The sequence below is a fragment of the Embiotoca jacksoni genome, unplaced genomic scaffold (assembly GCF_022577435.1).
Source record: "Embiotoca jacksoni isolate LCO1_2020_lvr unplaced genomic scaffold, fEmbJac1.0.p SCAF_3, whole genome shotgun sequence".
Taxonomy (NCBI): domain Eukaryota; kingdom Metazoa; phylum Chordata; class Actinopteri; family Embiotocidae; genus Embiotoca; species Embiotoca jacksoni.
In genome coordinates, this window is record NW_027185381.1 from 9,542,321 (window position 1) to 9,568,349 (window position 26,029).

Below are 26,029 nucleotides of genomic sequence, written 5' to 3' on the forward strand. Positions count from 1 at the left end.
GGGTTGAATGAAGCGAGGAGCTGGCTAGCACGTGCTACATCCATGCGTAGTATCAGGCTGTAAGTATATGCTGCAACAAGAAATCATGGCAAGATAAGGACACTCCTGGAGCCGCGCAGCTGATCCAACCCCCACTGGGTTTCGCATGCCTGGTACATAAACTGAGCTGGAAGAGAGATCGGTCCGGGAGCAGCTTCATTGCTAACAACAAACGTTAGCATGCACGGGAGGGAGTCGCTTGGGGCGGACGCGAGGTCTTAGGTGAATGAACTGATAACACACCGTCTTCAAGAGTCGAGCGTTTTCAGAAGAGTAGATTCAGCTCGAAACGAAGCTCTGAATAAAGATGCAGTCTGGCGTGGCAAACGTTAGCCGACGTGGCTAACTGGAGCGTGTTGACGTCTGGCTGTGTCGTGCTGCATTTACTGTCTGGTCAGCAGAGGTACCTGCCCACCGGTAGGTATCGTGTTGCTCGGGCTGAGATGTTGTCACAAGTGTAGTAAAACGTCTATAATGTCATTCCACGGGTAAGCTGCCTACTGTGCATCCCGGTGCTGAGTTTCTCGTTCAAACATGACGTCTAAGCCCTTTTTTGTGTGTGTGTGTGTGTGTGTCACTCAATGCAGGCTGAGCCACCAGTGTCATCATGTTCCTGACTCCCAGCAACCCCATGAAGCCCAGCAGCAGCTGCAGCAGCAGCAGCAGCAGCATCACTGAGCTGCTGAGCGCCCTGTGTGACCGCAGCCTGTCCGGGGTGTCGTGGAAGCGCAGGGCTCTGGGAGGAGTTTCCAGAGAGAGTTTCCACAGAGCTCTCAAAAAGAGAGCTTACGGCGCCCTGCTGTCGAAGCTGTTTCAAGATGGCACCAAAGGGTCTGCATCAGGACCAAGTGCCACAGCTAACACGCCACCCAGGAACAAAGTCCTGATGATTTGTTTTGACTTACGGGTGGCAGGGTGCCGAGAGGAAGCGGAGAGGCTCGAGGAGCAGCTGGGGAGGCTGCCGGACGGAGTGTCCTCCGGTCTGAAGGAAGTGGAAGCAGTCCTGGAGCTCCTGGTGTGTCTAGCTGGTTCGGCGCCTCCGCCTTCTGCCTCGTTCAGCAGGGACTACATGAGACGAGAGAGGCCCGTGCTGCGGAGGCCTCGACCCTGGAGCTATCAGAGCGAGGAGTTGCAGAGGCTCGAGGCCCGGGCCTGGGCGCTCGTGTGTGGGGAGGAATGGGGGACTTTGGAGAGTCTGTGTGGGACTCAGAGTTTGATGGATGCTCCGCCAGGAACAGGGCTGCTCGCTTTGAGGACTAAACTGGAGGCAGAGGAAAGATTTGAAAAGGAGACCAGGATGACTCTGTTTGGAGCACTGCAGCACACTCGCACCTCAGACATAGACATAAGACTGGACCTGCCTCCTGTCCCCAGTAATATTGATGTTACGGGGTTAGCTATCAGGGTAAGAGACGCTATCTTAGTTTGAGTTTGTTTTGTCAAATAGCCAGGTGAGTCTACGCTTATTTAAATGTCTGCACACTTGCACACCGTTAGTCATTTGTCGTCTTATTGGTGGTCTGTGCAGGTCCCCCACTGTTTAGATCAGTCGGAGGACGAGGGCTTCCAGTCATCCTCCAACTTGACTCCAGACTCTCAGTCAGAGCCCAGCCCCGTTCCAGACATTGACATCTGGGAGGCTCTCCGCACGTTTGAGCCTGGAAGAAGTCGCTGCTGGGAGTCTGTTGGCTGGTAAGTGACCTGTCAGTTTGATCATAAGCATGCCAAGCTACTTTCCATAAAAAAAAAAAAAAAAAAAAAAAAGTGTAGATGTGGTTGATCAACAAGGAGTTACACAACAAAAGTAATTTTAATGTGAGAGGGGCTGCAGCTACCGATTGTTTTTGTTCTGTATCAACCTGTTGCCAATGATTTTTTTAACAGCTGATCAGATCGGGATGACCGTGGCTCAGCTTGTAGAACGGGTTGCCCACGAATAGGAAGACACTGAATCCCGAGTTGCTCCCAATGGCGTACCATTGGTGTGTAAATGTGAATGGATGAAAGTGAATGTATTCCTGATGGTGAGCACCTTGCATGGCAGCTCAGCCTCATTAGTGCGTGAATCTCTGTGTGAATGGAAAACAGCGTAAAAGCGCTTTAAGACCGCTGAGGTGATAAAGCGCTATACAAGTGCAGACCATTTACCATACGTTTTTTTAAATGTCAGAAAGTTATAAAAAAAATACTCGTCAAATTTGAAATTTGTTTTTGTCAGGCCTTTGTCAGTCAGGCAAGTATTAAATCTAAAACTGAAAAGTTAAAGCCACTGGATATTTGCCTTTTTACCTGAATAATGAGTATGCAAAGGCTAAATCAGAAGTGCCCCAATTCTTTCCTATGAAAGCCCAAAAATGAATTTGGCTGAGGGCTTAAAATACGTTTTGTACGTTTATGTTATGTAAAATTACATTTCATTACATTAAAATGTAATATAAATGAAATACACTAAAACACAAGCAGCAGCAGAAGAGACAAAGAATACTATAATTGGTATATAAGACGTAGAAAACTTTTAGTTGCACAAAATCTATGCTTTGTAGTCATACAGATAGGATTTAATATCACTTTAGAATAAGGAGAATAAAGCACGAGCACGGGCCCCAAATTGGGCTGCTTTAGGGTAAACAAAGGGCCAGTGAAGCAAAGCAAAAGATGCAGTTTAGCAAGTTACATACACTAAACTACAGAGTCAACAAGCTATTAGACAGCTTTACTTATAGTTAATTGTTATTGTACATAGTTATTGTTTTTCTATCTCATCTGGAACGCCACACTGAACGTCTGTTTCCCCGAAAAGCCCACCAGGGAAAAGGGAGTCTTTCTATCTGACGGAGGGAGGCAGGGAGGCCTTCGACCAGCTCTACCGGCTGTGGGAGGGGGAGATGAGGGTGGTGAGCACAAGTACACCCTCCCCTGTCCTCCCGCTGCCCCTGGACTCTCAGACGCAACTGGTGTCTGACCTCCTCAACGCCCTGATCGGAGTGGCCTCCACCACCTTTCCCCTCAACCAGGTGCAGTTCATTGTCTTCATGTATCAGTCTCTGAAACGCGGTAGAAGGGCCGTCGATTTTCTGTTTTATTGGTCTGTCAAACTGAAGTGATAAAAGGGAGTAAAAGCACAGTGACAGTGTATTAGGTGGAAAAACAAAGAGATGTGAATCAATGGGCAATCTGTGCACGCGTGAGCCAACATGCCCAGTTGACTTGTAAAAGCTTATTACCCTGAAACTACAAAAAGAAAAAAAAAAAGACCAAAACAATTGAAATGTCTAGTCAGTTGCCTCATTAAATGATCAAAATAAATTAAATTATTTCTTATGCTAAAAACAAAGCCACAGGAGAGCTCTTCGGTTGGTTTATCGTTTCCCATTAAGCTTTTATTTTTCCAGAAGATTCTAGTTATTTTTACAACACAAATTGAGTCCTAATTCTCTTGTTTACTCCCACGGCCCCTCATCTCATCTAGTGTCTCTCTCTGTCTCTCCCTCTCTCCCTCTCTCTGTGTCTCTCTCTCTCTCTCTCTCTCTCTCTCTCTCTCTCTCAGAATTTTACTAATTAACATGCAGTCTGCCACAGGATGTTGACCCAATATCATGGACATTGTGACCATGATATTGGGTCAACATCTTGTGTAATGTAATCTAATGCAAGAGTCCTGCATCAAGTTACAGAGTGATGTTAAAACTTTGCTCCAGCGGTCAGAGAGATGTTTTATTTTGAATCTTTGAGGCTGTGGTTTGTGTGTGGTGCTAGATTGCAGAATGCTGTTTATGTTGTTTTTGTGCCCCCAGAAGAGTGCTGTCTAGAAACAGTATATTCTGCTCTCATAAAACATCCACAGGAAAGACACACAATATCACACACCTGATTGTATAATGCTGCGCAATATAATAAAATCACCAACCACGCTTTAAGAAATCACCATTGAGGTGACTCTCCCACAGCCTTGACAAAATTCAATATTTTATGCGTTGCAAAGACGGGCCTTGCTGCAGGGCTGTTTTATTGGATTTTATTAGACGGTACAGTTATTCACTGTGTTTTGTCCACCATCTGTAAATGTGTGTTTACCCTCCCAGAGCGTTCAGTTTGACGTCAGGCCCGGTGTGTGCGTGTCGGGAGCCTCGCCGGAGAGCGTGGCTCGTCTCATGGGGGAGCTGGCCCAGTACGGCACGTACTACCTGAGGCTCAGCCGCTTCTCCCTGCAGAGTGCTGACAAGAAGGGCCTCGTCTTCCAGGTCTGTTTGCAAAGTCGTCTACAATACCACCAAGACTACACATCTCAGTTCTCCACATGTATTCCGCACTAGTAGGGTCGTTACCAGCGTGTTCATCAATTCAAAATGCTTCAGTCGTCCCTCAACCGGCAATGTGAGACAAGCGAACACAAATACATACAAGTAATTGCTTCAGACACATAACAAATCAATCTAAAAATACAAATAGAATAGTGAAAGAGGTGAAACGCACAAGGGCAAATGGCTGTGTATAATCCCAAGCAGGCTAACAGTATCCAACTCTACTCAAGCAAAAGCGTCCCATAGTGCTTCATAGAGTAAGATTTCAACTTAAAAATACAAGAAAAACAATAAAGAAAAAACGATGCAATGTTAAAACGAAGATGGATCCAGCACCCAAAAGAGACAAAATAGTGCAAAAGTTCATGTGCATTTATTAATCAATACAAAGATTGAGCTGATCATTTCAATGGTTTTACATCAGCATAGATGATGATGTGTGTATTTCCTCTCCCAGGCGTTTACCGGTGGTCTCAGGAAGTATCTGCATTACTACAGGGCTTGTGTTCTTAGCACCCCACCTACTCTCAGCCTGTTGACCATCGGCTTCCTCTTTCGCAAAGTGGGGCGCCAACTCAGGTGAGGTCAAAGCAGTTTTTTTTTTTTTGTTTTTTTTTATTTTATTTTTTTAACTTTTCATAGCGGTGCCTGGTGTTAATTTTACACTTTGGAAGCTGAGCGTCACCCAGGCGGCAGTACAGTCGTGTCATGACAGCGAGGACCTTGATGCGAATGTCATCAGATCAAAAACCCTGCTTTCTTTTAATCTAAGGTACCTGTCAGAACTGTGCTGTGTAGACGGACCTTTGGGTGCCGGCCAGGCCACCTTCCCTGTGGTGAGTGCTCTTTTATCTGCAAACTGCAATATGTCATCTATCGCGGCAGTGTTTAGCCTATCAGATGAGATGTCAGCTCAGTGCCATGTGGCTCTCCTCAGGGTGTTAAACTGCTGTCCTACCTGTACAATGAGGCTCACAATAACTGCAGCAACGAGAACTACCCCGTCCTGCTGTCGCTGCTGAAGAGCAGCTGTGGACCGTACACGCGGTCAGTCACTGCGCACTCCATCCAGACATGGGTGCTAAAAACAACACACTATAACCAGAGGACATGACTTATCTTCACCATGCAGAACTTGGTCGATTAATCTGACCAGGAGGGTGTCAGCACAGCAGCCTGACTGGTTTTCTGTGCTTCATTTAGGTTTGTGTCTGACTGGGTGTACAGCGGCGTGTTTCGAGATGTTTATGGAGAATTCATGATCCAAGTCAATGAGGAATACCTCAGCTTCAGAGGTGAGACCGCACACACACGCACGCACGCACACACACACACACACACACACATATACACACGCACGCACAAACACAAACACACAGCGACACGTAAACACTGGGGCTTCAGTCAGCAGGTTCTGAAAATGAAAAGCCTGCCAGACAGATTGTCTAGCAGAAAAAAAATTGATTTCATTACAGCCTTTATTGCCTAGTTGGATTTGTCCTTGTGTCTATAAAGGATGTCATGAAGTTATTGGATGATAATCAGTGGGAAACAGAATCAGCTACCCCAGCAGTGGGGACCACAGCCATCTCCGCTCTGTAAGCCACAGGGACAAACACAAATAAATAACGGCCTTTTTATTCTTTTCGGTCGGCAAACCGCGCCGTTAAAGCAAAACATTTTCAGAAATAAATGTTATTTTTATTACTTTTTCTTTTTTTTTCTGTCGCAGTTACCCGTCACAAATCTGGACCGGCTGAGTTAATTTTGTTTACTCCAATTAATTACTTGATTCCTTGAGGAGAGTTGAGAGAGGGGGGTTGGAGGGCAGAACAGAGCTGTATGTACTCCACAGGAGCTTTACCACTGAGTTTGTGTCTGCTATGTTGCTGCTTTTCAATGTCATGTCTCATTTCACATCTTTAAAAGTTTTTTATCATCATGTCGTAAAAATGTGTCCTGGCGTTTGACATAACAATACTGTGTCATTGTTCCTTTTTCAGCCGACTAATGGGACAGTTATGATTAGTTTTTTTTTAGGTATAATTAGTTTTGTGTGCCTATTTATCCAAAACCCCCAGAAATAACAACATTTACAATAATGTAAGACCACAGATTTTCACATTTGAGAACCCACAATACATTCAGTGTCGGGCGTTTGTGCTTCAAAGTGACTTAAAAGATTAACCAATTATCAAAATAGTTGCAATTAATTAGTTAATTGTTGTCTCGAGGAACAACAATAAAACTACACAATATATTCTGTCCTGGGGAGACAATAATGCATTTTTTTTAATTTAAGAATAATACGATGAATTAGTCAGTTGACAGATCATTTATTCAGCAGGTATTTTGATAATCCATTGATCATTTCATTGGTTTTTCAAGCAATTCAATTCAAGTAGCATCTTCAGATATCAGGATTTGCTGCTTTATCCATCAGATCTGATAGTAAATGTAATCTCTGTAATATCTCTGTGATTGTTGGTCAGACAAAACTCCATTTGAAAACATCACTTTTGGCTCAGGCAAAATATTTCAGTATTTCATAGAGAGAAAGATTAATTTAGAAAATAATATAAATAATAATTATCTATGAAAATAATGCAGTTGCATTTTCAAGAATTCCTTTTACCCAAACAAGTCTGCACTGTTACTTTTTCATTTTGACAGTGCTCCATAAATATCATGTTATATGAATCGTTATAGCCTGTACAAATATTTTATGTCATGCAACACCCCATTCAAGGTCAGAGCATCACCTCGGCTTTGTCTGGCTAACAGGTTCATTTGCTCATCGGCTACACCTCATCAACCGCTGCAGCGAACCCGCGCACTTCTCGCTCCTGCTTTTTGGAGGACACACAAATGTCATTGTTCTCCTCGAACTCCGTCGGCCGAGGAGGCAATCAGCAGCTAAGCTTTCTTGGCAAGCCGCGGGCTTTCTGTAAAGAGCTCTGGAAGCTCAGTGCATTCGTGTTCTCGTGCTTTTTGCTCGGGATCACTGAACTAAGCGCTAACAATTTCCAAGTGTTAATTCAAGCGGCCAGAGTTTTGCCATGCCCCGTAAGTCATACTAATAAGGAAAAGTTTTAACCCCACTACGAGCTGCGTATTCCTCCACCATTATTACTTTTAGCTGTTTGAGTGGAGAGAGTGATGCACTCTTATCTGACGCACAATGGACCAGTTACACTGTCTGCTTGCTGTAAATTGTTGGACAGCATGTAACGGTCATCTTTGAATTTCTGCAGACAAACACTTCTGGGTTCAAGGCTACACTCTGATCTCAAAGGATGTGGAGGACTGTGTGCCAATCTTCCTGAGACACATTGCCAATGACGTGTACGTCTGTGGAAAGACCATCAACCTCCTGAAAATCTGCTGCCCACAGGTTTGTTTCAACACAAACAAAATACTAGTTTTCATTTCATTCAGTACAAATGGGGTTTTTTTTCCCCTGTTGTTTGCGGTGGCTATATTAATCATTAAAAGTAATCCGTATGATTACCCAGTCTCTCTACTTTTTATTTTATTGTATTTGCTTGGAGATGCACGGACTGCCTCGGACAACAACAAAATCCACTTTCACCCCACAATCCTCCACCTGCCACAACGTGAATTCGGTTCATTTAGAAATCCATACTGTTCTCAAAGAGTGTGGAAAAATAATCAATACTGCAACATATTGGGTCACGGTCTCCTGCAAAACGTTATCAGTACGCTGTCATCGCTATTGTGATACATTTCTCTTGTAGCACTCAGGCTGAAGTATTTTCATCGTTGACCTTTGAACTTTCCAGTTTGACTCCTGTGACGTATAACACTGATATTCCTTTTGTAGATATTAATTTTCTTCTTTGGTGACAGTGCTATCGTGTAAAATTAGTTGATTAATCATTTAGCCGTGTGACAAAAAAAATCTGCAACAATTTTGACTATTCCTTAATTGTTAAAGTCATTCAATGACTTTAACCTGTTTCTAATGTGAGAAATGTGTGAATTTTTTTTTTTTTTTAATTTCAAACTGAATATTTTTGATTTGTTGGTTACATTGGACTTGAAGAGGATATGGTGGACCCTGTTTGGGTCTTCCAATATTTTATTGAATGATCTCTTGTTTGAGAAAATAATTGCCAGAGGAATTGATAATACAAGTAAATAGTTTTAGCCCTAGATGTATGTGATGACATTTGGATTGAAATTAACAATTATATTTATATCTGATAAATCTGACAGTTTATTTTTCAATTATTCAATACATATTTGGTCTGTTGAACATCCAAGTTGCTTTAAATAAAAAAAAAAAAAAAAAAAAAAAATCACTTTACTATCATATAAAACAAGGTAAAGTCATAAATTGTCTGATTTAACAAGAATAAATCATAATTTTTTTGGCCAGTTATGCTTAAAAATTATTTAAATGATTAATTGGTTGTCAAATAAAATCTTCATTCCATCAGTTAATTGGCTAATTGCTTCAGATGTAGGTCATATTCCTTAATTACATGTCTCAGCCTTGCCTGTATGGCGCTGGCATTGGTATTGTACACCAGCTCTAGTCAGTGAATCCTGATGAGTTCTCCTGTGATTCGCAGCCCTCCTGCCGGCAGAACACTTGTATAAAACCGAAAGCTTCATCTTAGTAAATGAATGGATCGCTCACTTTGCTCAGCAAAGCAGAAAAAATGGTCAGCTTCAGTGAAGCGGTGACGTTTTTATGTAATCTAATTGTATTTAATTTGTCCACTTTTCTGTTATTCCTCAGCACATAATGGTTTGTAGGACCTGACCCTCCTGACCCAAACCACCGGGCCAATGTTCTGACTAATTGGTATTCTCTGACTACACTTTTTCTCTGAGTGCTGCAGTTTTTCACTCCCGAGCAGACTGCAGGACGAAGAACACACGAGAAGTGATGGTCACTAACCTGCTTGTTAATGGCTGTTTAATGTGGCTCCTGATCTTTTATTATAAAATACATTGTGGAATGAATTCAGACTGAATTACTTTAAGCAATGTACTCTCTCAGTTTTGTTTATTTGTTTTATTTTTCAAAATTAAATAACTGTAATACAGCCACGCAGAAATACAAAGCTTCTAGTCCAACTGAACCTAAACTAAAAATTTAAGTAAAAAACGGAACAAGACATTGTAAAGATTAATATACGCATTTAAATTACAAAATAACAAGAATTAATTCATTGGAAAGTTCACTGTCGCATGATAATAACTGAATTACTTGATACAGTTTGACTCAGAAGAGGCACAGTCAATGTGATTTCGATGGATATTTTTCAATAAACAGGTCACAGGTTTTTCTAAATTATTTCACACTCTTGTTTTACAATCAGTCTGATGCTATTTAATTATTCAGTTCTACAGTCTGCAGCCTGGGGGCTTTAGATTTTCATCTAGTATTTTTGGCAGCGATGAATACAATTTCTGAAAGATTAACAGTGTATTACTCCCATGGATTTGTGATATATCTCCTTCATTTGGCTGTAAACTATAGATTTTTGGAGCACAACCAAGTTCAGCATATGAAGGAGCCTTCTTGAAAGCCACATTTAAATCGGAGGGAAGTTTGATTTGTGTAATTCAGATGGAGAAGTAGAAAGTTGATGCAGAGAATTTGATACCTTGAATTCAAAGTAGATGCAACTCCATGTCTGCACAGGTTGTTCTGTAGCTGCTAATTCATATTTATACCCAAATCTGTCCTCCCTCTCATCCTGGATTAATTACTGATTTGTTTCTGAATGAAGCTGTAAAAATGAGTTGTACTTGCACACAGCTGGCAGCATGTATTTTGTTATGAAAGGAACTTTGGGGCTGTAAAACATGATGTCAGCTAAAACCCATCAAATCAACTGTGTGTCCGCAGCACTACATCTGCTGGTCGGAGCTGCCGGTGCCTCGCATCGCTGTCACCTTCTCCCTGCAGGTGGTGGAGGAGATAGAGAGAGACTGCGCGGTGTATCGAGCACGCATGGAGAGGATTGCTAAGCACAGCGCCATCAGCAGGGAGGAGAAGGTAATGACAAGCACGAATATTGTTCTCATCCATTCCCAGGTTGCATTTCTATGATGCGTTATATTTGACAATAGCATCATAAAGAATATGTACATAAAGAAAGATCGAAGAATGTGTTTCTTACGCACTGAATTTTAATAAACACGGCAGTAAACACAATCTATTATCTCTTCAATAAGGTAATGTTTAAGTCACCGCTAGCTATTTTTTTATTTTTTTTTTAGATTAAAAGGAAATGAGGGAAGGCAAACCTGCAGTAAGACAAGTCATTACACAGGTATGGCCCCCTAATACAGAGAGTGAGAGTTTTTCTTTTTTAACGTTACATAAGCTATGATTGCAGTACTGGCCGTAAAGCACAGAGAATTTCAGCAGCAAGTCATTAAAATGATGCGGTGGCTGAAGTCTGGGGCTCGTACTTGATGTAGTGTCACACCCCGGTTTGTATGGCCTGTATCGTGTGTGCGCAGCTGGCAGAGGTGAGGGAGGAGAGGTGAGCTACAGGGCAGGGGGATAGATCTTTGTTAATGATGATTTCTTGTCTGTCTATTGTCAGGCCCTGCGAACAGAGCAGGCACGCCAAGAGCTGATCAATCAGGTCAGAGAGTCAGCAGCCAAAACCCTGGAGAGCATCCGCGGTTAGTGTTACACACGCACACACGCACACACACACACACACACACACACACACACACACACACACACACACACACACACACACACACACACACACACACACACATGCACACACACACACACACACACACTGCGAGTGTAATTTTATATAGTGCTCGATGTACTTGCACAGCCCCATCCCGCTGAGTGTACCTTTTAACAAATGGCTCAGCTCTGAGTATAATCTACACTCGCTTGTTGACTCCTGACCGTGAGCGCTTCCTTGGGCTCCGTTCGCTCCCCTCTGGAGAGCAGGAGAGATGCACCGGGGCAATTGCAGTGAGGAATGCTTTGAATATTTTCCAGCACTACGAGCTGTGAAATCTAATCATCACTCGCACAGTTTAGCAAACTCCTCACATCATTTATTACTTGAGAGGATGTGTGTAAAAGTCGGGGAGCGGCGTTGGCTGGATGGGCGAATGTCTGGCCTGATGCTCGGCGCGTGTCTTGGCAGAGCCGCATTTGAATGGGTTTGTTCGGGGCAGATGGTGATGTCGTTTCGTGGGAGTGCCTATGTGCGAGCGGGAGAGACTGAGATGTTATGTTCTTTTGTGCACGTGGAGGGGTAAACAGCCCACTGTTATCTCCCTCGCCTCCTGTAGGGCGCCAGGTGTCACAACGTTTGGCTGAGGAGGCCAAGAAGAGGGAGCGTTTTGAGGAGCTCAAACAGCACCTGGAACAGGAACAAGAGGTAGTAAAGTGTGAACGAGAACTAAAAAAAAATATGTTGTGTGTGTGTGTGTGTGTGTGTGTGAATGGGAGTGACATATTAAAACTGTGTACTTGTGTTTGGGTGAATTTACATGAGAAGTGTGTCAGAAATGTGTGCATGTGATTGTAAGAAGAAGTAACAAGAAAGAAAGACCATATGATGCATACAACAAACATTTCTCAAACTGTGTGTGTGTGTGTGTGTGTGTGTGTGTGTGTGTGTGTGTGGTGTGTGTGTGCGCGTGCGTGCGTGTGCCTTTGTGGCACCAGTGGCGAAGTACAGCCAAGAAAAAGCAGGAGGAGGATGACTTCAGCTTTGCCAGAGAGCTGAGGGACCGAGAAAAAAGACTACAAGCCCTGGAGGAGCAGCTGGAGCAGAGAGCCAGGTCTGACTGCTTTTACAGCTGCAGCTGCAGCTGGAGATGTTTTTTTTTTTTTATGACTGATTAATCACTGTTCAGATTTGATTTAGAATATATTAACTGTGTGCAAACATGATGGCACAGAAATTCCATCTGTGTGGCATATTTCAGTGGCTGGAGTTGTGCCGAAGTTTGGTACAGTCGGGATAACCGTGTGATAACGCAGCATGAGCAAATGCTGTCGGAGCCTGTCATTCGAACAGCGAGCTGTTATTTCGCTTGATGGCATGTTGGAGATCAGAGTGCACCAAAGCTGGAGAAAGCACCTGTCATCTGCAGCGTTACATCCAACGAGTTCACATCTTTTACTTCTCCTCTCGTGGTTTAACCTTTAAACAATTCAACATCTGAACACCTAATTTAACTGACATGAGATGGGGAAAAACATCCATGTCAGGGTTTTATCAAGGAAACATAGGTTTCATATTTCACAGGCCATAGTAATGAATCGATTGTAGATTATTGAACTAGCTAACATTAGGTTAAGGAAATTTATGAATATTAAAGCACATAAGCACATGCAGGAGATCGTGTGTGTACATGTATATATTGTATATATATTTACATATATATTATAATATATATGCGTACATATATTATATTATATACATAAACATATATATATCATATATATATTTATGATCATTTTGAAGTGGTCTCAATTTTTTCCAGAGCTGTATATATATATATGCATATATACACATATACAGATATGTATATAATATGATGTATGTATGTATGTATATATATGTTATATATGTGTGTATATATATATATATATATATTTGTGTATTAATACATGTGTGTGTGTGTGTGTACATGGTGCTCCTACCTGTTACAACTCTTACTTGTGAAGTCCAGGAATTCCGACAAAATGAAATAACTTCAGCATGTGAACACATCACCGCCAAAATATTTACAGCTTTATTTATTTTACTCCAAAATGAATTGGGGTTGGGCCAGAGATGTAAATTGTACAATAGGATTGGTTCAGGATAAGAGACAGTTAAAGTCTCGTTTTTACAGTTCAGTCTTTTGTTTTTGAATGACGTTTGTACCAACATGTATGAAGATTCTGTCATTATCAGTATTAATATAGCAAACTATATGCTTGGTGGAGAAAATGATGGTCCACATGCAATTTTTTAGACATGCGTTTACTGCAGATTGCTCTGGATAAGGCCGTTTGTGAATAATTTACTTGTGTTCCTGCTCTCAAACTGTAGGAAGGAGCTGATTGCTCAGTACAGCCATCTGTCCGAGGAGGCAGCTCGCAGAGAGAGGCGGGCCTTGTGGAGAGTGCAGCGAATGAGACTGGACACAGCCCGTGCTCAGTTCTTCATGAATGACGGGCAGAAAACTCAGGTTTATAAACACACAGAAGACAAACAGATAAATAACCGAAGACATTGTGTTTCACTTTTGTTTTTGTGTTATTTGAGCCAAAGCTTTTGTGACTTCCTTCCAGGCAATACTGGAGAAATATCCGTTGGGTCTGGAGAGACCTCCCATGGAAGTATTGCCTCCTGTTCCTTCAGTACAACAGGCTGCACCACAATCAACACCGGTATAGCTATGCACTGCGTCTTGAACTTTAAACTCATTTTTTGCCAACTTAACACTCTCTTAAGTTACGTTCTGGACACATCCTCAAATTACCGATTTCTTTCGACAGGAATTTTCCACACAGGAGCATCCTGAGCAGCAGACAGCAGAGACTCAAGGATCTGAAGCTGTGTCACCACCACACGATCCGTCTTCACCAACTCCCGCCCCCTTTACAGCAGACCCCGCCCTCATCTCTGAGGACCTTGACGTCAGTGACTTTCTTCCTAAGCCCGACAGTCAGCAGGTGGACATGGCCCTGCAGGAGATCGGCTCTGACCTACCTGACGTCTGTCCTGGAGCACAACTAGTAGACTATGACTTCAGTGCCCCCTTTAGTCCACTTGAGGGTATCACTGGCCAAGCCTCAGTCCAGCCCAGGCCTCGATGGGGAGCTGCAGTCCAGCCTGTCCTAATGCAAAACCACCCCTCTTTCTCTCACATCCCCATTGGAGAGAATATGTCTCAAGTCCAGGAGAGCGTCCCCAAAGCCAGCCTCTTTGGACAAGCCTCTAAATCCAGCTTTCCTCTCGGCCAGTTCACCCCAGAGGAGCCCCACAATACCAGGCAACCCTCACAAGCCTCAGTGCAACAGGTAGATGGGAGTGACTCAACAACAGACAGCAAGATCATGGAAGTTACATCAATAGCAGAACAGGATGCGGAAATTGGGATTTTGGAGAGTAAAACAGAGATAAATGAAGACGAGAGTAAATCTGTCGAGGGTACAAAAGTTGATGTGGTCGATGATGCCTCTTCCACTACAGCAGAACAAGGTCTCAAGGATCAAGGTGAGCATAAAGTGCTGACAGGTTTTTCTGGCGGTAGTGGGATGGAGCCGTTGGAGGAAAACACTCAAGGCCAGGGTTCATACGCTCAAAATAAAGCTGGTGAAAATGTTTCTTTACCAGGTGTCTCCAGTGTTCTCCAGGCTGGAGAGCTGTTTTCAGATGCTCCACCTTCACCCAGCATCCACGGACATTCCTCTGACGCTCACATAAAGGTTGGACAGTATGTATCGGAGGCAACTGCTACACTTCCCTCCCCAAACATCCACGGTCATACCTCAGATTCACACATCAAGATTGGAGAGCTTGTTTCAGAAGTTGCCACTCCTCTACCGTCCTGCAGTGTCCACGGTCACTCTTCTGATGCTCATATTAAAGTTGGGGAAAATGTGTCCGGAGTTGACCCTTCCCTTCCTGCTCCGAACATCCACGGCCACGTCTCAGATGCCCACATCAAAGTCGGGGAGCTTGTTTCAGATGTAGTTGCACCTCTGCCCTCACCTGGTGTTCATGGTCACAGTTCAGATGCACATATTAAAGTGGGGGAAAATGTTTCAGATGTTGTCGTACCTCTCCCAGCTCCCAGCATCCATGGTCACAGTTCAGATGCGCATATTAAAGTGGGGGAAAATGTTTCAGATGTTGTCGTACCTCTTCCAGCTCCCAGCATCCATGGTCACTCATCTGATGCTAATATAAAAGTGGGCGAGTTTGTGTCCAACGTTCCTGAAGCGAGACCTCATTGGAATAAGCATGGACACGCCTCAGACTGCACCCTTGAGCCAGGCTGCGTGGTATCTGGAGCAGAATTAGCTATGTCTCCTCTGCCTGGAAGCTCCTTCGGTCACTCCTCAGATTCAACCTTAAGAACTGGATGCGTAGTTTTGGGAGAAGAGCCGAGGCATTCTCCTCTGCCCGGCAGTGCCCATGGTCATTCCTCTGACTCAAATTTAGGCTTTGGATGTCTCGTCTCCAAAACGGATCCACTTCCATCACCGTTACCGGGCAGCACCTATGGCCACTCCTCTGATTCGAAGCTGGGGGTCGGCTGTGTTGTGCTGGGGACGGAGCTGCAACCGTCTGCACTGCCAGGCAGCGCTTATGGCCACTCATCAGATTCTTCACTTCGAGTTGGGTGTGTGGTGAAGGGCAAAGGCAGTGGAAATCAGCAGAAAACAGAGGACAATGAAGACAGCAAAGGTACTAAATCCCACGAAGTTAAACACACTTCTGTAGTTGTTCTCTTAATTACATAGGTATCCATAAATACTTTTACTTTTGATTGCAGTTCAGATCTGTATCCATGGAAACATGTTTTTTTCTATTTTGTTATTAAAAGTAAATGACAAATAAACATTGAATAAAATATGCAATGCAGTAGATTTAAGGTAGTTCCAAAATAAATGGTTTAAGTTCCTTTTAAAGCAAAAATCATTCCAAAATTAACAGAGGTAAATTCCCTTCAAGGCAAAAATCATTTCAAAATAAAAGTAGATGAATTGTTTTGAAATGCCTCATTTGTATGTTCCGTTCAGAATCGTGTGGATTTTCAGTTCCATTTTTTTTTTCTATCCAAGCTATCGTTGGGGCCCTCATGCAGTAGGGTTTTGTGGATCTCCACTGCCATACCCCTTGTTTAACATCTATTTTCATCTAAAGCCTTTTGTATTGTACCACTGAGATTTGTGTCACCCGGCTCTTCCTTTGCATTGAACACTGAAAAAAACAGTTAAAATTCTTGGAAAATGAAGATGTCACTGGATCTGCAAAATGCTTTCTTTCTTTGTTAAGTTATTTCTCTACATCTCTCCTCAGGTCCTGAGTCTGGGCGCTTCAGTGAGCAGCTGGTTGAGGGCTTGGGGTCCTGGGCAGCCGGCTTTGGTTTGTCCCCAGGAGAAAAGTCAGAGCAGGAATACCTCATGGCTTTGTCTGCCCAGTACCAGGTGGAACACTATGAAGACTCCTACAACCTAATGGGTAAGTTGAAAATATATAACTGGCTCAACATTAATGGTTCCTTTGGGAAATAGTCAATGTGGGAAAGGCGATGTTCGAGCTAAGTGGCTTAAGGCAGTAAAACCATGATTCTAGACACAACAGCGTCTCGCGGGTGTGGAGTGAAACGACAAGAAGTAATATATTATAGATTCCCAGCTGACGAAAACAGACTACAACCATTTGTACTTCAAAAACTGTGGCCAAACAGAAACAATTTTACATTTTGTTCTTGTTCATAAGGAAAAGGTTTATTGACAATCATTTGTTGTTTCATGTCAGCCATACTGCTGAGAATAACAATAATTTGTTCACTGGTACTAGAATGAAATATACTGTATATTTGGTTATTATTAGTACAGCATGGAAAATAGATTATGACTACAAACAGAAGGGGATCCTAACAAGAACCTTGAGGAACTCCACATTTTAACTCTGTAGGAGAGGACGCAGAGTTTTGTAGAAACCAGAAATAATAATTCTAAAACGGCCTTTTCCCGTGGAGCACTTAAAACAAACAACAAACATGCCTATTTTTGTATAAATGAAAATATATGCAACTTCCGTCAGGTAGAGAAAAACAAATTACTCTGATCACATATTTGGAAATGCTGTAAAACATCAGGAAATTAAAATGTAACATATTGGCGAGGCTTATTTAATGTAAATTAAAACAAAAAAATTTCATGTTGAGGCATGTTGCATTTCCAAGAGGCTGTTAAATATTTACTCCATCAGCAGACTAAAGGGATGCATAAAAATCAGCAATATTTTTTTAAAAGGTTTGGTCTGGTTTATGTTTGGGTGGTGTGCATCGTAGCTCGTTGAAGTAACATCCTGTCGTTTCCACTCTGCATTCATCGTTCAGTCATGCAGCTATTATTCACGCCCGTTTCCAGGGACTCCATGAAATCATTCAGAATCTACTCAGCCGAATACATCTTCCACACCACTGATCAAAGTCAGGAGCCATAATTATTTAGGGAGTGTTACTGTAACGATAGGGGTGCATGAAGTAACTGGAACAACTTGCAATATAGTGCAATTAAATCAAATCCTCCCTGAAGTAAATACGACTCATTGTGAAGCTTTAAGGTTTTAGTTCTGATTGTGTCAGAGAGGTTTCTCATTTTAAGGCCTTAGTTTTACCACAGTAACCGACAAGTATTATGATTATTCATTATTTTCTCAAAAAATAGATTATTTCATACAATTTTAGAAAACAGTAAAACAATATCTATTACAATTTTCCAACGCCCACGTTAACAGATTTAGATGTTTCGTTTTGTCTGTCCAACAGTCACAGACTATTATTTCTCTACACTGTGCAAATCAACACATTTCTTTGCAGTTGTGGTATTTCCTCAGCAAACAGCCTGTCATCTCCTTCTCACAGCTTTATCCCCTGAGTGTCAGCTGCTGAAGCAGGTAACTCGGGGCCCCTGGGGCCTCCCTATGGACCCCACATTCCGCAGAGCCACAGACACCACAGCTGTCCAGCTGAGCGAGATGGTTTCCTTGCCAGTTCTGATAAAACACTCGGTCACCGCCCCGCTCATCACGCAGTGAGTGTCTTGTCTGTCTGACGGAACCATAACATCTTTGCACTCTACTACTTTGAAAGATATGAGCTCCGAGTGTCTTATTCTACCCATAAAGCCGAATATTATGTTTTAAGAGAAATGCAGGTGTGAGCTTTTACTGGTCTCTCGTCATTTTTTTTCTGCCACTTCAAGCCACTTCCACTGTGGCTGAGTGCATGTTGTGCAGCGCAGGAATAATCGAAATTCTCATTACCTCACATTTTTTCTATGATCTTTTCGTCTGTTTAAAGTTCCATCAGAACTCCAGACAAGCTCGTCAGTCTGCGATGTTTTGCACACCCTGCAGTTTAGTCTTTGTGTCTAAAGAAATGGCTTCCTCATCCCTTTCTACACACAGAGGGGGTGCAGTATACTTAGCGTTGGAATTCATTGTGCACCAGTTCTATTCACACTGTTTTATCCCATGCTTAGATGACACAGTGGAGTTTGGCAGAACCTTTTTTTTTGTGTGTTAAACTCTATTTTCATCTCCTGCCTGTTATCTTTTCCGGAAAAGAGAACTTTCCTTAAATTATACCGTTGTATGAATGTGAAGTGCTGAGGGAGAAAGTTGTCCACAAAATGAAAGTAACCCACTGCTGAGATGTCTATCATCTCCACAACCTGTATGGAATTTGCAAGTCAGCATAATTTTCAGCACCGATCCCTTGTGTCAAAACTTCCCTGTCCTTATCTCGGTCCTCCTCTCCTCCACCTTCTGTCCCCAGTGTATCGCTGGTGAACAAGGCAGTGGTGGACTACTTCTTTGTGGAGTTGGGGGTGGAAAGACACTTTGAGGCGCTGCGCCATTTCCTGCTGATGGAGGACGGCGAGTTCGCACAGTCCCTCAGCGACCTGCTCTTTGAAAAGGTAACGCTCTTCTGCTTCTTTTTTTTTTTTTTTTAACGCCGCAGCCATCGCTACGCACGTTCAAAACAGGCCGATATCTGGCATTTTTTTTTCTTCAGTACATTTCACTCCAGGAGAGGACTGAAAATGTTGGCGCGAGGCCAACTATCCCGGCCTACCCTTGAAAGAACCCATCTTAAACATAAAACCCATTTATTTGAGCGATCAGCTCTTCATTTATTTAATGGCGTCTGCTTTTAGCCTTTGAAACAGATCCGAGAGCAGGTACAGGCAACCTTGTAAACTCGATCATGAACGGATGTGCCTGAAAACACGAGTACACAGAGTGATTTAAGAAGGCACTGTAAGGCAGTTGGAGGGCAGTTCTCTCTTACATCATTACCGGCACAGAGTCTTTTGTAAAGGTTCATATTTCCTTCGGTTAAATGTAATCCATGAGCGTGTGAGTTTTGCAGCGGTTGTACCTGCCACACATGACCTCTCAAGAATTATTGCTCTGGTGAAAATGTTCAAGCAAAGCCGAGCACTCCGAAAGCTGCTGAAATCAATATTTTTTTATATTAGTAACGGATTAAATAAGTTTGTGTAAAATGCAAAAGGGGTCGAACCCGCAGCGGATCATCGCCCGACTGCGGTTCCCCTCAGCTCTGAGGAGCATTTCAACCCCTTTCAACTTGTTTTGATTCACGGACTACAACTTTACAGTTAAACTCAGTTGGAGCAGGTGGCAATTTTCTGCCGAAAAAAAATGTCTTGAAGCCCACTTTACACCAGCTGCACAGCACCAAACGGCACACAGGCACAGGGAGGAGAGAAGCTGGTGGACCTCGTGGAGCATTTAGCAGCTAAAGAGCCAGATATTTCCTTGAAGAGTCAGCGGGGGAAAGCAAAACGTGTTTAAGCAGCGCTGACGCTCAACCTTGAAAGAATTTCCTGTCTTGTTTTCTCTCCGTGCGTGTTTTGCAGCACACGATGCACCGCTGCCAGACTTCTAGTCTGCTTGTGTCAAGCCCGAGCATCCCGCTGTGAAATAACAAGCCTGTGCTAACACCTCGGTGCAGAAACATTCATGTACATCTGTCTCCTGAGCCCCGTGAGAAACAAGGTTTTATTTATCCAGCCAAACACAAATTTCACTGATGAGCTCACCTTCAAAGAAAAGGAGGCTAATCTTTGTAATCAGATAGCTGTAGAGTTTTTTTTTCTGGAATTAAAACCTGCCGCTTAACAAGCCTTTTTATGTAACAAACGAGCGCGTTTGACCTGTGGTGTAGTCATCTGATCAATGCGTCCTCCGCCTAGCTGGGCAGCGGGCAGACACCAGGCGAGCTGCTGACCCCCCTGGTCCTGAACTCCATCCTCAGCAAGGCCCTGCAGTACAGCTTACACGGCGACACCCCTTTAGCCGGTAACTTCACCTTCGCCCTTCGTTTCCTCCCCGAGACGTTCCATCCGCTCGCCCCGGACTCCCTCAACTGCTTGGAGCTGCGCTACAAGGTGAGGCTGGGTCGTAACGGAGCGGGCACCCCCGCACGGGGGTGGAGGGTGGTGTGGTGGTGGGGGGTGGGGGGAGTTGCTCGTCTTAGCATGAGTGGCATCTTGAAAGTGACACCCTGTCATGTTTTGAAAAACTGCCTTGGGTGTGGAAAATGAGCTTATGACGCACCTAAATAGTTCAAGCTCAGATTGATTGGAGTTGTGTCTTTTGGGTGACACACAGGGTGACTGATGCTGCACACACAGTCCTCAGCTCTACTTCTGTTCGGCTCTCCGTTCCTGCCGAATCTCCGCCTTGTATCTTTCCAGACCCTCCTCCACCTCCTCCACCTGCTGCATCGTGTATTTTCCTTCTCTTTTCTCTCCCTATATATCCCACCCCAGCCCCCCCGTTCCTCTTCAGCCCCCCCCTCCCCCGTCTCTCACCCCTTCTCCTTCACAAGTTTCTCACCTCCTTTATCAACATGTCTGTATTCACACCTTTCTTCTCTTCCCCTCTCATCATCCATCACTATCCCTGTACCTGTTTTTCCCCCCCAACTCTCACTTTTTTTCCCCTTTGCTTTCCTTCACACTCACTAGCTCTCACAGCTTCACGCAGTATTTCTTTCTCTCCCCCCCCCCCCGTCTTCGTGTCATCTCCCAGGTGGACTGGCCGTTGAACATCATCATCACGGACAGCTGCATGAACAAGTACAACCGTCTGTTTTCGTTCCTGCTGCAGCTCAAACACATGGTGTGGAGCCTCCGCGATGTCTGGTTCCACCTCAAGAGAACAGGTGAGAAGACGGGAGGTGCTGACTCAGCCCCGGCTCGGACTCCACCGCCCCTCCGAGAGGGAAGCGTTAAGATTCTTCCTGTTGTGCTTCAACTGTTTATAAAATATTCATAGAGGAGGATGTTGAAGTTCTTTTATGTTTTATTTATAGAGCCCATCTCTGACCAGTGGGATTATTGCAAAACAATGTGCTTCACTGGGTTAGATGGTATTGATCAGTGAAAGCCTGTGTACAGACTACATAAATGGATATCCTGATGGGAAACAAACAAAGGAATGACTTTCTACAAGCGTATAAACTTCAGTGCTTACAACTTTAATATTACTGATCACATGGGGCAGATGTAGATGATGACTCAATACAGGATTTGATCCATTTTTTTTTTTTTTTAATACAAGTTTTAATTCCACAAAAGTAAAAGATACAAAATATGTAAACTTGACTTCAGTCCACCAACTCATCCCCCAAATACAAAGAGGTTCTATTTATCATATATAACATGCTGACAAGTTGAATTCCTCGTTCCTATCCCGGCTACTCATCTATTACAGGTTACGCAATACATTTAAGTGCAGGAGGGAAATATATGATGATAATGTATATGGGACATTTATGGGTTCCTGCTCTTTGTTATGGAATCCGGTGGAGAGTCATAAAAGTCCAAAGAGGGCCTTTATCTCTGAATGAAGGTTTGAGAGGACGCTTTAGTTATACATGTATTATTTGTCGAGCTTTAAGAAATACATAACATCTTATCAGGGAATGAATGCCATGACTTTAAATGCTTTATCTGGTAAAGAGCGTTAGTCCATAAGCAGGATGGGCATACAGCACGTAAACAAAGAAAAAGTCAACCAAGGACTGTCTTTATAATGATAGCGTCAATGATCAATATTATTTTTTAATGATTTCACACTCAGCGTTTCCCCAAAGTTTGTGGAAGACTTAGGTGCACGTATTCAGTGGTGGTTTAGGGATCCTCCCCAAGGAAAAGTTACGTTTTCCAAGTAAAAATGTACATATTGTAATCATTGTCCATTATTATTAACGCGTGTAAAATGTTCACCAAATTTTGAAAAGGTAGAGCAGATCATCAACAAACAACACCCCAAAAGCCTCAAGACAAAACCCCCGTTGAACAACTACAATCATTAGATCTGGGAAAAGTAATTTTCACAATGATTTCGACTCTAGTGGTGCCAAAAACGTGCTTAGGTATTTTTTGGGGGCTAAAAGTAAAAGATGAGAGAGATTGTAGTTTTTTTTTTTTTTTTTTTTTTTTTTTGTCAGACCAAGTGGAGGAAAAAAAAAAAAAAAAAAAAAAAAAAAATCAGTGACATCATACAAGAACAAATCCTCACGTGTGCGAGTCCTTTTCGAGCCTGGCAGCGCTAAAGCAGGACTTGTCCCCGTCTCTGTGTCCCGCAGCGCTGGTGAAAGGTGCCGGTTGCTCGGTGCAGTTCCGCCAGCTGCAGTTGTACCGACATGAGATGCAGCATTTTGTCAAGGTGATCCAGGGATACATCGCCAACCAGATCCTGCAAGTGTCCTGGAGCGAATTCACGGCCAAGCTGGCCACTGCCAGCGACCTGGACGCCATCCACCGCACACACGCAGACTACCTCAACAGAGCCATCTTCAGGTGAGGGGTGGAACTGCAAATGTTCAATATCAGATATCACTGTAGTGTTTATTGCGGTGTTCACGGTGCACAAATTAGACAAAAAATGTCTTCAGATCTCTGTGAACTCATTTTTTTTTCTTCAGTATTTTGAGTGATCATAACTGCATGTATTCAGTGTACAAGTACACACTGAATATGGAAAATGATCACACCAGTACACAGTTTGCCATGATTAAAACATGTAATTTTATTTTAGTATTCAACACATTTTGGTATAATTTATTGATGGAGACCCAGATGTTTACACATTTGTAAAAGTTCAAATTGTAGAATTCACTTTTTCCATCTTAAGGCAACTGAAACTGTCATCGTGAACACGATCTGATCCAGTGGAACATTTTCCTTCTGATTTGACTCCTACTTTCTTTGGGCTTATTGGAAGTTTGTGTTTTGTTTCTCAGTATCATATAATTATACAATCAGGGGTCAGTTTCTGGCTGTGTAATAGAGCTGAAACTATAAGTTAATTAAATTGCAAACTTTGGCTAACTGATGAAACCTTTAAATAGTTTTTGAAGCCAAAACAGTAAAAATTGTCTGATTCCAGCTCATCAAAGGTGAATATTGGCTCTTTTTTATTGGTCTTCTATGATAGCAAATTCATTATCATTGGGTTTTTAACTATTTTCTGATTCCGTCCAAAAGCCAAATATATTCAACTCTCACATTTTGGAACCATAAAAATTTGGCATTTTTGACTTAAAATTGGTTTTAATGTTTTCTTTTGTTTGACAAATAGTTTCCAGTTTTGACCAGTCAAGTCGTCAACATAATAATAGTTTCAGCGCTACTAGATGCACATTTTATAGGATCCCAGACCGTCACATCCAGAAGGACTCCAAACTAAGTGTCGCCTGAAATGTTGTGAACTTGTATATCCAAGACAGAAACCTGATTTAAACCTTCACCATTCCAGGCAGCAACAACCCAAAACGCAGAAAAATTCAGCAAAGTAATAAAATACCTGCAGGCTCCGAGCAGGCGCAAGCGAGTTGGGGTGTCACACTTGGCTCCCATAATTTCATATAAAATTAATTCAACCTCCTCGTAACAAGTTGATTAAAATTCCAGTGGGATCTGAGGCAAACTCTTGAACCCGATGAATCATTTAATCTCATTAGGAGCATCAAACTCTTGTGTGTATAATTTCAGCCAGTTTGAAAAGTTTCTCGTCCTGCTTTATAAACTTTGCACTCTTCCCTCTCTCGCTCTCTCTCGTCTCCCCAGGGGTCTGCTGACAGAGAAAGCAGCTCCGGTCATGAACATCATCCACAGCATCTTCAGCCTGATCCTCAAATTTCGGGCGCAGCTGATCGCACAGCCCTGGGACAGCCAGCAGGGGGAGGCAGTGCACCCCAGCTTCATCGCCATGCAGCAGTCATACAACACCTTCAAGTATTACTCCCACTTCCTCTTCAAAGGTAAGGCCAGAGAATATGAATATATATATATATATATAGGTATATACTATGTTTATCAAATCTGAGTGTGTGAAAATGAGGCTGTTTGTTTGCATTCACTTACACTGATAATTTGGGAAGAGGGTCGTCATAGTGACGCCGTCCTGACCCCTTCTTCTTTTTACTGACTAGTTTGATAACAATGATGCATTTGTTGCTCATTTTAACTGTAGTAAAACCAAAACACGCGTTATAAAGTATCCACCAGAGTTTCTGTTAGTAAGTGAAAAACAGTATTAGTAAATTAAACAGGAGGACGACCGAGTGTCTGATACTTCTACAAAATATTACAGCGGTACCTTTTGACCTGTAATGAGGGAATAGAGTCAGAAAGAAAAGGTTTCTCAGCTGAAAGGTTCATCATTGACTCGAGGTGCCGAGGATGATAAAGAAATGATCTGGTCCAAGATGAATGACTTTAGAAATAAGGTTGAAGCTCGAGGCTTGAATTTCAGAGCACATATAAAAAAAAATAAAAAACAATGGCTCATATTTGCCGCTGAGGACGTCACATTTATCATCTGTCACACGAGTTATCTAGACAGATTGTTGATAATCTAATTTTATGAAAAGTGGGAGTGTTTTGAATGGAATTTAACAGATTGTGCTGTTGTGTGTCTTAATGTGTAAAAGCGTGCCATTATTATAAAAGAAGAACTTTTCCGTATTCTGCTGCATATTGTCTTGCGGTTGAAGCACTTACCAACGTTTCTCCCCTCAGTGGTGACCAAGCTGGTGAACAGAGGCTATCAGCCTCATTTAGAGGATTTCCTGCTTCGCATTAACTTCAACAACTACTACAAAGACTCCTGAGCTGCGCACTGCTGCGGAAGTTGTACATGAGCCAAGTGTCCCGTGTACAGTGAGTGTCTTTTAGTTTATCCTCGGAGACAAACTATATCATACATTTTTCTGGCTGTCATTTTGGTGTCCCCAAACCCCCTTTAAAAAAAACAAACAAACTGTAGTGTGTATTGGGACGTAGACGGATACTGAAAACATTGCAGGATTTGAACTACACATCTGTGTGCATGAATAATTAGACTCTGCTTCTATTATAAATTTGTATGCTGCCAGTGTGTGATTGTGAAGAAGCTCATGCCTGTTTGAAATCATCCCATGCTCACTGGTGCCTGCAGCGCTGAATATTTTAAGAGAGTATAAGTTAAATGTCAGTTTAATGTAAATACAAAAGCAAAATGTGCTGTAATAAAAAACTCTATTCTCAAGCTCCTTTGTGATGTAAAGAAAACACAACAGTGAGAAAAATGACTTCTATTTAATAAAGATTGCATGTTAACATTGGATTTAGAAAACAAGGACAAATTAAAAGTGCAAAGCCTTATGGGTAGAGAATCCTGGCCACTTCAACCGTTTTACAAAAAGACGGAGGGAGAAGGAGAAAATGCAGTCCTTGCTGTATTATGGAAATCTTATTTTTCTACGCCATGAGTACCCCCGTTTTTTTTTTTCCTGACGGTGCATAACTTACAAAGCAAAAATATATCAAGACTATGCAGCACAGCTGTAAGAAGTGTAATGGGCTGCAGCAGGCCACATACAGTAAGAGGATTTATTTT

General features: G+C 42.7%; 1 protein-coding gene across 3 annotated transcripts; it reads left to right on the forward strand.

The window, feature by feature from the left end:
- tubgcp6 (tubulin gamma complex component 6) lies at nt 1-25,756 on the forward strand. 3 transcript variants are annotated; one of them, XM_069163274.1, is made up of 26 exons: nt 1-456; nt 627-1,444; nt 1,568-1,731; nt 2,840-3,053; nt 4,122-4,280; nt 4,798-4,919; nt 5,113-5,176; nt 5,278-5,387; nt 5,544-5,635; nt 7,595-7,734; nt 10,228-10,377; nt 10,934-11,015; nt 11,658-11,746; nt 12,037-12,152; nt 13,415-13,553; nt 13,657-13,755; nt 13,864-14,584; nt 14,705-15,781; nt 16,397-16,558; nt 17,973-18,141; nt 18,888-19,029; nt 20,332-20,526; nt 21,173-21,305; nt 22,734-22,947; nt 24,217-24,410; nt 25,171-25,756. In XM_069163274.1, the coding sequence occupies exons 2-26, from the start codon at nt 647-649 to the stop codon at nt 25,260-25,262; spliced, it is 5,637 nt and encodes a 1,878-aa protein (XP_069019375.1). In that variant the 5' UTR covers nt 1-456; nt 627-646; the 3' UTR covers nt 25,263-25,756. The 3 variants fall into 3 exon arrangements, with proteins under 3 accessions (XP_069019375.1, XP_069019373.1, XP_069019374.1); XM_069163272.1 differs by having other exon boundaries at nt 13,864-15,781; XM_069163273.1 differs by having other exon boundaries at nt 1-261; nt 13,864-15,781.
- Nucleotides 25,757-26,029: the final 273 nt, after the last annotated feature.